At 45.7% G+C, this 13,696-nt stretch overlaps 1 protein-coding gene across 1 annotated transcript in view; it reads right to left on the bottom strand.

The window, feature by feature from the left end:
- Positions 1–13,696, bottom strand: part of DNER (delta/notch like EGF repeat containing) — a 319,639-nt gene that overhangs the window by 105,741 nt on the left and 200,202 nt on the right. The window contains exon 6 of the mRNA XM_058702317.1: positions 12,145–12,298. Coding sequence (XP_058558300.1) covers positions 12,145–12,298 — 154 coding nt within the window. The remainder of the gene's footprint in view (positions 1–12,144; positions 12,299–13,696) is intronic.

Below are 13,696 nucleotides of genomic sequence, written 5' to 3'. Positions count from 1 at the left end.
ATCGAGCAAACCTGGTGACTGGTCCAAAGGTAAGACGAGGGGCTTCCAGGCTGAGTGACAAGGGTGGTGTTTGCACCGTTGATAGAAACCAGAGCTCTCGAAAAGGTCAGGCTTGAAAGTGTGTGAGAGGCAGAGGGAGGGGGGCCCCGCAGGTCTGGGGTAGAGTCCGAGGAGGACATGAGCGGTTAGCGGCGCCTTGGTCCCAATTCCACTGGGGGTGCTGGAGCGGAGGCGACAGGCTGGAAGGAAGGGTCTGGAAGCCAGACACTTAGAGGTGACAGCTGAGAATGAGTGATTGCTGCCGAAGGCAGAGGGAGGTGGCAGCAGAGGGGCAAGACCTCTTGCTCTCAGGAGCAAGAGGTGGCTCCTGAGAGAGGAAGGGGAAAGGAAGGAGGGGAGGAGGGTTGGACCGGTTTCAGGAGAACAGACACCACGCAGGCCAGGCGAGAAATGCTTCTAAGGGGATGAGGACAAAGAAAGAGCCCTGGAAATTAGTGGGGAGGACACTCCACCAACAACCTTGGAGAGAAGCTTCCTGATGTAAAGAGAAAGGAAGTGTAACTAAATGGGCAGGAAATCACAACATGGCCACAGATGGAGGCGTGGCAGTGATGAAGAAGATGAGGGGGAGAGAGAAGGGGGGAAAGGGAGGGGAGGGGAGGGGGGAGGGGGAGGGGAGGAAGAGCTCAACATATGGAAGCAGCAGCAGGCACTTCCTAAATTTCTGCCTGTCAAGGGGCTGGATTTAAGATGAGACCTCGGCACCGCTGCTGATGAGAGGCCAAGGATGAAGTGAGAAGATGAAGGATGGCAAAGACAGAGACACCGAAGAGGGCGGAAGCATAAGACCCTGGAGGAGGAGCGAAGGGAGACCGTAACCAGGGTAGGGTTCACAGTAGCACCATTCGCCACCACCAAACGGTGGAAACAACCCAAGCGTGCACCAGTGGGTGAAGAGATAAACACGGTGAGGGGTCTGCAGACAATGGGACATTATTCAGGCAGAAAAAGGAATGAAGCTACTTGCTACGACATGGATGAACCTTGAAAAGCCAGACACGAGGGGCCGCATAGCAAATAATTCAACTTACATGAAGTGTCCAGGATGGGCAAGTCTACAGAGACCAGAAGTAGATCGGTGGTGGCCATGGGCTTGGGGGAGGAGGTGGCAGAATCGGGGGGCAGCAGGCAAAGGGGAGAGGGCTGCTTTCTGGGGACATAACCGTGTTCTAAAATGGACTGTTGCAACTCTGTAAATATTCTGAAAAATCACTGAATTGTACCCTTCGGCGGGGTGTGGATCGTATCTCAATGAAGCTGTTGTTAATGAAAACCTCTGGAGCCTTCCACATCTCCCCACGGCCACTCACCCCCCCCCACACACACACACACCCCCAGCAAGTGTTACCAGCAACACCGTCACCATGTTCCGGACCCAAACTTCCACCGCTGACGGCACCACGGTGCTCCAGTCGCCGTTCTCTCTTGCCTGGAGAGTAGTCTCCCAATTTCCCCTCCCTATGTTTCTTCTTCACCAGGTTTCAGAGTGACCCTTTCAAGAGAGAAGTCAGATGGCTTGCCCTAGCTCACACTAGGGCTGTCGCTTTCACGATAGAATCCCTGTCCTTCCTCCGTGGCCCAGTCCAGCTTCCTTCCCAGCACCAAGTCTCATCATTGGCTCTTAGACACTGTGCACGTACTCCTGCCTCAGGACCTTTGCATGTGCCATTCCCTCTGCCTGGATGGTATGCCCCCCAACAGTCACATCGTTCCCAAGCTCACAAGCTCATTGTATTCAGGTCTCTACACAAGTAGTTTCCCTTCAGAGAAGCCTCACCTGATCACCCTCATACTCCCATTTCTTTTGATCTCTTCACCTGTTTTATTTTTCTTCATTGCACCTATCACTTCCTGACCCTCTCCCTTAACTACACACACACACACACACACACACACACACACACACCAAGAAACACACATGCTCACATTGTTGATTCCTCTCCGTCACTACAATGCAGCCCCCATAAGCATGAGGACATTACTGTTTCACAGATGTAGTCCTGGCACCTGGCAAATTCCTGGCACGTAGGAGATACTTGATAAGCAATTGTTGAATGAATGAGCGAGCCTCACTATTTTAAAGGTAAGGACACCCGAGAGCTGAAAGGCTGGGAGGGTCATGCAAGGTCATTTAACTAGTAAATGGAAGGCGCTGGATTGAAAACCTGAGCAGCAGGTTACAGTTTGGTTTGTCCCCCGGTCCCAGCTGGCACCATCTCTTGTCCTGCGAGTGGGTGAAGAGCCATCATGGGTCATGCATTCGCAGCCCGTTGGAGAGGGCCATGCCCTCTGCCCTGTTCGTAACTAATGGAAAATTCACAAACCTGTGAATATGTTGCAGTGAAATGTACTCTGACCCAAAGATGGACACAGAGTGGAGAGGCCTGAAATCCTTTCTCCCACAAGCTTGCAGACCTTGGTCAAGTCTTTCAGTCTCCTGGGGTCACCCCTGCTCTCCCTGTCCCATGACCAGAGACGAGCTCTGAGGTGCCCTCCACTTGGAACCTCTGAACTAAGCCACGTGCAAAAACCCACATTCACCTGCCCACACACTCACTTCCTGAGCTGAGTGAGGCTGGGTGTGAGGACCTACAGCCCATCCTACTCAGGGCTTGTCTCCAGGAGGAGGTGACCTGCTTCTGACTCACCAGTCAAAGGCATCTGAACACCTATCTGAGTGACACTGAGTAGAGCTGGGACGGGAACACATGAGATGTTCTCTGTGACTTGGAAATGCCAAGCTTTAAAAAAAAAAAAAATAGGCTGAAATCACCAATAAGCTGGAACAATGAAGGGCTCTGAAGCTGAAAAATGCTTTGTGCAAAATGCTAATAATATTTCGGCAGTGGCAGTTTGGAACATGCATCGCAGCTATTCTTTTCAGAAAAAGAAATAGCTCCTCTGAGGAAAAATTATATTCTCAATATTAGAAGGCTTTTCTAAAATAAATCCTGATTAAGGAAGTTAAATTTCAATTTAATCAGGCATTCCACATTCACTAATGTGCAAGGCATGGGGTTTGACACTGACAGGGGATGGAGAAATCAAGAATTTCAGGCCAGCCACAATCTGGTGGGGCAGGTGAAAAACACATATGCTACACAGAGAAGCCCGATGAAGAGAGACAAGAAAATTGAGTCCCTACTGCGTATCTGTGTGCGCCTCATATAGAATTTCATCTTGTTCTGTTCATTCATTCATTCATTCAACAGATCTTTACTGAGCCCTACTGTGTGCCAGGCCCTGGGCTAGATACTGGAGATACAAGTCCACAGAACAGACCAAGAGCTCACGTTCTCATTTGGTATCCGTAAGTCATGATGAGGGTTGCCATAATCTTGCAGAGTCAGAGAAGCAGACCCAGAAAGGTGTGTGACTTGCCCAAAGAGTCCCACTAGAAAATGGTAAGGACACAGCAGGATTTGCACTGCTGGCTGTGGAACTGTAGTCCAGTGGGATGGGTAGGGGTCTAGTCCACAGTGCAGATGAGTGGTGTCTAGTCCACAGGGTAGATGGGTGGGGGTCTAGTCCATAGGGTAGATGGGTGGGGGTCTAGTCCACAGGGCAGATGGGTAGGGGTCTAGACCACTGACAGGTAGGAGTCTAGACCACAGAGCAGACGAGTGGTGTCTAGTCCACAGGGTAGATGGGGGGGGGGGCGGGATCTAGTCCACAGGGCAGATGGGTGGGTGTCTAGTCCATACAGTAGATGGTTATGGGTCTAGTCCACTGACGGGTAGGAATCTAGACCACAGGGCTGATGGGTAGGAGTCTAGACCACAGGGCAGATGGGTAGGGGTCTAGTCCACATGGTAAATGGGTAGGGGTCTAGTCCACAGGGCAGGTGGGTGGGGGTCTAGTCCACATGATAGATGGGTAGGGGTCTAGTCCACAGGGCAGATGGGTGGAGGTCTAGTCCACAGGGTAGACGGGTAGGGGTCTAGTCCACAGGGTAGATGGGTGGGGGTCTAGTCCACAGGGTAGATGGGTGGGGGTCTAGTCCACAGGGTAGATAGGTGGGGGTCTAGTCCACAGGGTAGATGCATAGGGATCTAGACCACTGATGGGTAGGAGTCTAGACCACAGGGCTGATGGGTAGGAGTCTAGACCACAGGGCAGATGGGTTGGAGTCTAGACCACAGGGAAGATGGGAAGGGGTCTAGTCCACAAGGTAGATGGGCAGGGGTCTAGTCCACAAGGTAGATGGGTAGGAGTCTAGTCCACAGGGCAGACGAGTAGGGGTCCAGTCCACAGGGTAGATGGGTAGGAGTCTAGTCCACAAGGTAGATGGGTAGGCATCTAGTCCACAGGGCTGACGGGTAGGAGTCTAGACCACAAGGCTGACTCTAGCACCTGGGGCTCATGTAACCTCAGGAAACAAGGAGGGTCTCCAGGAAGCTTATTCTGGACCAGACAGTATGACACTGGAGCTAGATGGGAAACAAACAGGGAAAACAGCCCACATTTCAGGTCTAATTGGCTGGGATTTATGACTGCAATCTGGGCATTCTGCCTCCAGAGCCTGTGCTCTTAAATAATATGCTATAATTTTAAAAAAGAAGAGCCCCTTCTGGTTCTGTCCTTCACATGAGTTTGCCACTTATTAATTCTCACATCTGGCCCAAATCCTGTTCACCTCATCATGGCCAACCACTGTCGCTGGGGGAGTTCACAGCTTCTTTGTCACAAGAAAACCAAGTGGCCGCAACTATTTCTAAATATGGTGCTGTCCTTCAGAGTGTCTGGTAACTTCTGGCACCTCCCTTGCGTCTGTCCCTGTATGTGTTCTCCGAGAGAGGTCTCAGAGCTTCTGATGAAATCCACACCACATCAACATAAACAGAAGGCCACCAAGGGCTGGAACAAACTCTGTTGCCAAAGTCAATAACCTCCTCTTAGGTTCTCCTGAACTATTTGACGTTGTTGACAATCCCCTTCTTTTTGAAAACTATCGCAAGAAAGTTTCAAGACAAATATCAATCACACTTGATAAAAAAAATCCCCTGCCCCAAATGAAAATTTTATTGGCTATAGTCTATAACTCATTTTACATCATAGACACATGTATATGACACTTATCAATGTTTTCCTACTGAAAAAATCATCTCCTGCTTTCAAAAAATTGTAATAAAAATCAAAAGGACAACTTAAGTAGAGTTGATTACTTAATCAACTCTACACCCAATCTGCCATATTCATACATCTCTCACTTACCATGACTCAAAACAATTATATTTGTATGGACATTTGACATAGAACTGAAAGCAAAATACAAAAATATTAGCCAATTTGGATCTGAAGCTTCTTCACTGATAACATTTTCACCAAGAAATGCTCTATCTAGAGAAATAAGCAATGGCTCCAAGGAGAGACTTTGTTGGGAGCTTTTGTTCTCTGGTGAGAAGAATCTGGTTCGATTTCATGCATTCATCAAACAAGGTAATTTCTCACGATCAAACTTGAAACAACCGGAGCAAAGCAGGAAAAACAGTTTTAAAGGAAAGCAGACTTCATATTCTTTGAGCGTTCTTATGCATTTACCTGGGGCTTCAGAGGTCAATTAATCGATGTTAATTAACCTGTAAATAGTTCCTCCACAAAGAAAATGTATTTTTCCTATAAAAAATAAGTTTCTTGAGGATGTTCAGGACTAAATTCAGTAGAAAACTCATTGTGAGAAGCCAGTCCTTTTTCTTTTGACAAAAAGTGTGTAATATTGCTTCTCTTAGGAAGACACCCGTTTGACATGAGGACGCTGAAGGAAATGACATGGGCCTGGGCCACATATCTGTACCAGGAAAGTGCTCAGCGAGGTGCTGAAGAACATGGGCTTTGGAGGCAGGCAGAGGGCCTGGGTCAAGTCCCAGCCCGGACGGTTATTGGCATGTGTACCTGGTATGACAGAAACCATGCGAATGTTCACCTCGTCTCCTCTTCCTAGTCAAAGCCTCTGGGGGCTAAGTGACTGAATTACGGCAAATGGCATGTGTTGGGGGTGATATAAGATATTTCCAGGTGCTGCTCGCAGAACATCGCACCCAATCAGCTCCCTCTATCCTTCAGCAGTGACTGTGAAGGCCACCTCTTGATGGTGGCACCTTCATGACACAAAGGGACCTGGATCCCTGAGTTGCCACCTGGAGGCAAGTGCCTTCATCAGACTATGACACGGGAGAAATTAACCTTTTCTTGGGAGCCACTGAGGTTTGGCGATTGATACATTATTGCAGCACAATCAAGTGTTACCCTGATATTCTTGGCCAAGTTACAAACTTCCTCGTACTTACAATTAAGACTGCTTAACTCAGAGATTGTTCTAAGAGCAACCTTGGAGAGCACTTAGCACGGGCCTGGCATGTGGTAAACAATAAGCATTAGCTATTTTGTGTGCACACACAGACAAGCATGCAAATACACATTAGCTATCCGTATGCGCACGCATGCACACACGCTTGCCTTGACCGCCCTGAAAAGCTCATGGAGAGGCAGAGCTGGAAGCTAGAAGTGGGAGGGGCTTATCCTGCAAGGAACACAAATTGAGAAGGTAGAGCCCTACTTAAGGAAACAGCAGGAAGAAGTCAGAAAGCAGACAAGCAAAGAGAGAGTGAGGGCACCAGGGTAACATTTCCTAAATCTCATCTAGCTCTGATCAGGATCTGCTCTAGAGCATAGCACGAATGGAGGCCATGGAGAAGAGACCCACACCGGCCCAGCTCTGTGAAAGGCAAGGAAAGAAAGCTTTGGGGAGTCGGGGAGACCCTGGCAGAGGCAGCGCGACTGAGAGACCCCAGCCCGTGCGAGGCCACCTTAGGTGAAAGACACGCTATAGATTCAAGGCCAGCAGGGAAGACAGAAATAGCTGCTGGGGTTCTACAACTGCCTTAAACTTGTACAAAACAAGAAAGGGCTCCTCATATGTGGAGGGATTTCCTCACAAGTGGAGAACCCTAAGCAAACCACACGCCTTTCAGGAAGAAGCTCAGAGAACAACACATTCCAAATGCAGGGGAGATTATTTACACTATTTTATAAAGTTGTTTAAACCGTGACCAATGCACAAAGGCATCTATATCCTTAATAAAAATGTGTATTATTTCATGAAAATTGAGAAGTCCTCAATCTGTGATATTCAGGGAACAGGACAACTGTCAGAAATAGCTTATTAGAGGGGCACCTCAGTAGCTCAGTCAGTTAAGCATCCGACTCTTGATTTCGGCTCAGGTCACAATCCCAGAACCCTGAGATCGAGCTCTGCATCAGGCTCCGCACTGGGGTTGGAGCCTGCTTACAATTCTCCCTCTCCCTCTGCCCCTCCCTCACTTATGCTCTCTAGAAAGGAAGGGGAAGGGAGGGAGGGAGAAAGAGAAAGAAAGAAAAGAAAGAGAAAGAAAGAAAGAAAGAAAGAAAGAAAGAAAGAAAGAAAGAAAGAAAGAAAGAAAGAAAGAAAGAAAGAAAGAAAGAAAGACAAATTTACAATGTGGTGTTATAAGACAGTTTTGTTGTTTTAATGGAAGAAAAAAAAGATCAGTTTATAAATCAAGATCAATTTGCCTGCCATCTCTTGGGTTCCTGATGAACTTACTGGCAATCACCAAACTCCCTGAGTCTCTCTAAGTAGAATTATTAAAATTCATATTCTTAAAATGCAACTCCCTAGCCCTATGTCAATTGAGAGTCAAAGTATTTTTTATTGTTATTGCTATTACTGTTATTCGAAGTCCCAATTCCCCAATTCCCCAAGGAGAATCCTGTGTATCTGTATGTGCCTCATAGCCAGGATGTGCTATTAACATGGAAGATGTTAAGTCATCTTAGATAAAGGTGAAATCCTTTTCCCCACTAATAAGTAAAAATAATTAGATATGCTTCTGAAAAATTTCAAATCAATAGGTAAATCATCACAGTGCAGAAACGCCTGAGAGTAAGCACAATTAAAAATGTATTAGGCATCCAGTCATTCCTAACTCTGTCAGTAGCTTTGTAGCAGGTGGGACACAATATAAAGTTTCAAATATTACATATTTATACAAATGGGGTATTTTCAAAGAAGAAGAAAAATAAAATTATAGTAAAAGATGAAATTAGCTCCCTATCTCAACAAACATATACAAAAATAAAATTCATACTAAATAAAGGCTGGCAAAATTGAATTTTTAAATGCCTACTGGAAAATATAGGTTAATATCTTTTAGTTCTCCAGGTAAAGAAATACTTTCTTAAATAGTACATAAAATGTAGTAACTAGAGAAGTGTGCAGAATACAATAAAAATGTCCATTCATCAAAAGACCCCTCAAAGCGAAAAGACAGCTTACGAAGGAGAAAATACTTACAGTTCATACAGCTGACAAATGGTTAGGATCAAAGAGAAACAAAGGACACTTACCAACCAACAAGAAGAACACACACACACACACACACACACACACACACACACACGACCAAGAGATAGGAAAACAGTATTTCATAGGAAAGACACACACGTGGCTAATAAACATATGAAGAGGAGCTCGGGGTCACTAGTGAGCCACAAAATACAGAAACCACAATGAGACACCTTTTCGCACCCATTCAGTCAGCAAAAATGAAAACTTCTGATGCTACAAAACATTGAAGAGGGTGTGAATTCACAAGACCAATTATGCATCACACGTGGGAGTATATAAGAGCGTGACCACTTTGGGAAACCCTCTGACATGACACCCCCCCCCCCCCCGCCAAAGCGATCAATTACGTAGCCTATATTCCAACAACTGCAGTCCTAGGTATATACCTAAAACAATCTCCAGCACACAGACGACCAAAGACACCCAAATGTGCCTGTCGGTCCCAGTCCACAGGGGAATAGGAGAATGGAATTTGATACAGCAGTCCAAAAGAACGAGCTCAAACCATGTGGACACATCTCATGAAAAAAGAAAGCACCAGAGAATTACATGCATGATACCATAACATGACTCATGCATGGCACGGTTTTTATAAACATGAAAACAATTAAAGTAAAATTAAATTCTTCTATGAAAACATGTAAATAGTCTAACTTTACAAAAAGGAAAACCAAGGACAGATCAACTCAAGATTCAGAGTGATCATTCCCTGCAGATGGGAAGGGGAAGTCAAGGAGTGGGCTAATGAGGAAACTCTTTGACTAGTTATGGGGTTGAACTTCTGGTTTTTTAAAAAAATTTTTTTTCTTAATGTTTTTATTTATTTTGAGACAGAGAGAGACAGAGCATGAACAGGGGAGGGGCAGAGAGAGAGGGAGACACAGAATCGGAAGCAGGCTCCAGGCTCTGAGCCATCAGCATAGAGCCCGATGCGGGGCTCAAACCCACAGACCGTGAGGTCATGACCTGAGCCAAAGTTGGACACTCAACCGACTGAGCCACCCAGGCGCCCCTGAACTTCTGGTTTTGATGTTGGTTTCACCAGGGATTATTACATTATTAAAATAGCTAAGAAAATATACAAAAGCAGGTTGCAGACAAAATGAGAGAGTGTCACCAGCCAAGCATTATGACCGTTCCAATTCTGTGCACATGAGCTCCTTTAATAAAAGGGACAAATGCCCTTTGAGAACAGACTTAGGTAAAATATCAAACTGAAATCATTCCAGTCCAGACAGTGACAAGCTCCACCCACCAACCCTGACTGGGACTATTTATAGAAGGTTCGTTATTTGTTCTAACACGACTTACAAAGCGGAAATTGAAAACATCTTAAAGATCCATCACTAGATGGATTAGAACATGAGGCCGTGTTCATATGCTTTCATTAATTCACCTCATCAGCACATTGACAGAGTGCCCACAATTTGTCAGACACTGTGGGACACAGTGATGAGCTAGACCGACTGGGGCCCCACTCCCATGGGGTTAACTCTGGTGGGGAAGACAGGCTATAATCAAAAGATCACACGTGTAAATGTGCCCTGAAAACAGATGAGGGCTGTCAAAGAAAGGAGCCTGGGGTTATGGAAGGGAAAGAGGGAGGGAGACTAGCTTAAACCATTTAGTGACACTTCCCCAGGGACAGGGGGCATTTAAGAGAGATCTGAAACAGAAACTTGGTGGTATTTATCTAGGCGAAAGGAAGGCAGAAGAGGGGCCGCGTAGGAACAAAGAAGCGAGACAGGCCTGCAGCAGAAGGGATCTCAGGCCATCAGGGAGATGAAAGGCCGAGGTGGCCAGACCCAGAGCATGGTGGGCAGTGCGGTGAGATGGGGCTGGAAAGGCGGGTGAGCAACAGGTCACAGAGGAGGATGAGGCTGAGGATATCGGTCTATTTCCAAAGAGCAATGGGAAAAAGGGGTTTAAGTAGGAAGGCACCTACATCAGATCGGCACTGGAAAATGATCACCTGCCACCATGAGGAGAATGGAAGGTACGGGGACAAAAGCCGGTGCTCACTCTAACAGGATCACTCTGGTTCGGTGTACAGCATGCTTAGGAGAACATGGAGAAGCGGTGGGAGGTACCCCAGTAGCACAGACAAGGGGCACAGGCAGCTAGCTTAGGGGTAGCGTTAGTGGGGCTGCGGAGAGGGTGGTAGACTTGAGAGGTCTCTAGGCAGTAAAAATGGAGACCACTTGGAGGTAGAAGGGGTGTGGACAGTGAGGGAGAGGGGGGCACCCAGGACGACTTGCAGATACATGTGCAGCTGATGGAAATAGATGGGACACTGGAAGCTGAGCAGAGCGGGGCTGGGGCATGATGAGCTCAACTGTGCAATGGCTGAGCTTAAGGTGGCCCAGGACATCTCAAGGGGGATGTCAAGTAAGCAGTAGATAAGGGGGTCTGGAGGGAGTCTGACCTGGAGATACAAATTTAGGAGACACGCTGTGTGATCGTTAAAATGAATGAGGCAAATCCATATGTAGTGACGTGAAAGGTTGTCTATGATGTACTGGCAAATATACACATACTATAATCACTTTTTTTTAAAAAGCGTATAGAAAAATAACCATCTGATGTCCAAGAGAAATATACACACTCACATGTAGATGTGCGTGCACACACACACACACACACACACACACACACACCGGGTCTGGAAAGAATTTATCAGGTTATTTACCTATCCCTGTGATCGATCTTTCGGTTGGAAGAGATGAGTGAAGAACTTTCATGTATTCATATAAACTTTAGCATCGTTCGGTCCCGTTTCTGACAGTGAGCACTTCCATCACTCCAACTGCCCCTTCTCTCTATCCCTCTGGCCTTCCCCAACTCCCACTTCTTCCTGAATCCCCACCCAGGGGCCAATGTTGGCAACAGGACGAGATGGAAAAGGAAAGGTGATGCCAGTTTTTCACATTATCTTATAGTGAAAAAGGAGAAATTTGGGGTTTGCTTTTAAGCTGTATCGAAAGAGCGTATCAGAATGTTCACGGTAATGCCATTCCTGCTCCTTGAGGGCTAATAACCGAATTGGCTGAGCAGTTAAGTCAATTGAGATGACTGTGGAACACAGAAGTCTGTGGGCATACTGGCTTCTGTGTTCTCCTACTGGTCACCCATTGTGCTCCAAGGATTCGAAAGTCTCATGTAAAACCCACGAATCCGTCACATTGATCAAAGAACATTGGAGACCTCCCCCACTGTGGAGAACAGTGTATCAAGAACTCGGCTTAATGAACACACGTGAACAAAAGGAAATTAACAAAAACAGGAGGATGGGGTGGCTTTACACAGCACCCCGCACAGTTTATCCTAGATTTTTCTTGTTACTAAGCATAATCACCCAGCACAGTCCCACTCTACGCTCAGTGCATATTTGCAGGATTGTTTCTGAAATGTCCAGACCTCTCTTTGACCAAGCATATCATTATCCCAGAACAAAAATGGAGGACCGCTAAGACAGAAGCATCCTAATGTCAGAAAGCGAGCCAAGGAACAATAATGTCTATCCCCATGTGGATTTCCTTCTTCCATCCTTCTTCAAATGAAGCACACATCGATAGCATCAAATGAGATCTTCAAGTTGCCTTGTCTAACAGCTGGACAATGCGTTGCTTACGCGTCCTTAATTGATGTGTATATTCTACAGAGAGATAGGTAGTAACTATTATCTATGGAAATCATACCAGCAAGGCAGACACAGGTGAAATTGCTCCCGTCTTGTTTTTCATTTGCATCTATGCAGCTGGCGTTGTTCTGGCAAGGCTCCCTCTGGCAAGCATCAAATTCTTCACAGAAAGTGCCCACATACTGATCATCACAGCTACAGGAAAAAGTTGCCTGAAACACAAACATATCATATGTGTTACCTGAGTCCTCTAAAATGTATGCTTTGGCTCTAAAATGTAACTCGAAGTTCAAAGCCACAGCTTCTTTTTATAATTACACCAATACTGAATGTTTTCATCACATCGCTTATATTTTGATCTGATTACAATCATAGCTTTGAGAGATATTGTATGTATGTCCTTACATTTTAATTTCAAACATTTACTTTTCTCATTCTTTTTTATTGATATTTATCCCAACCATTTTCAATCTAACTAAAAATAGAAGTGGAAAAGATAACTGTATTTTAAGCAAAAATGAAGTTTTGCTGACCTGACATGGAAATGACAGTTTTGCTAGAGCAGATACATTGTGCTATAGCCATTAAATTAGATGACATGCCAACCAGCTAAAATCCTTCAGCACAGTCAGCACTTGCAACAAAACAAAAACAAAAACAAAAACATCATCAAATGTCCTACTCTGACCACCTTCCAGAGCACTGAAAGAATTTACTGAATCACCCTGTAAATTAGCCTCAACGTACAGCTATGCAGATGATCTGAGCACAAGGGAAAAGAAAAGGAGTATAATCCAAGTAAACTTTTTGTTTGGTTTATATCACTGCTATCTTGGTAACAAGACCACTGACTCAGAGCACTACATTTGGTTGGGAGCTTCATTTCGGAGAGAGTTGTAAAATCCAAGTAAAACCGAGCCCTCCTGCTCTCTTCTTAAGGCCTTAGTGCCTGAAGGTGGCAACCATCTAAAAGAAACACTAATCTGGCCCCAAGTCCCGTGTGAAGCAACGTATGTTGTTACTGCAGATCTTCATGAAGAGGGGAATGGACGAAACGAAGGAACAATGTATGAGCAAAGCTTACTATTTACAAAAAATCAAAACAAAACAGAAAAAAGCACCTTCCCAGCATTCCCCAAGCCCCTACGTGAGGTAGGTGTTCAAATCTCTACCTATCCAAAGCCCCACCCACAAACTCTCCCAAGCCCACCCTTCTTCTCACCTCCTCCTCCCCAGTCCCAGCCCTCTGCCTCCAATCTCAGAGAGAGACTCTTCCCTCTTCTCCAGGTGTTGTTAACTCAGAATCCCCACCTGGGTCCCTGACACCCCAAGCACACCACGGTGCCTTCCTTCCTCCTGAAGAAAGAAACGTCTCCATTCCTCTCTTTAATATATATGTATATATTTGCCTCTCAATCAAGTTTAATAGTTCTTGCCCATTTCTTGATACATGTACTACTGCATATTTAGATTTCTTTGTAGCTACCGTTAATGAGCTACAAAACATTCTCCTCATCCTTTTCTGATAATACCCATCATACTTCTTAGCGGTTTTTACTGACATATAAAATGCTAGAGTTATATTACTGGCCATCATGCTGAGCTCTCAC

This window comes from Neofelis nebulosa, chromosome 2 (assembly GCF_028018385.1).
Source record: "Neofelis nebulosa isolate mNeoNeb1 chromosome 2, mNeoNeb1.pri, whole genome shotgun sequence".
Taxonomy (NCBI): domain Eukaryota; kingdom Metazoa; phylum Chordata; class Mammalia; order Carnivora; family Felidae; genus Neofelis; species Neofelis nebulosa.
The sequence above is the reverse complement of the archived record's forward strand: the minus strand, read 5'-3'. Positions and strand labels throughout refer to the sequence as shown.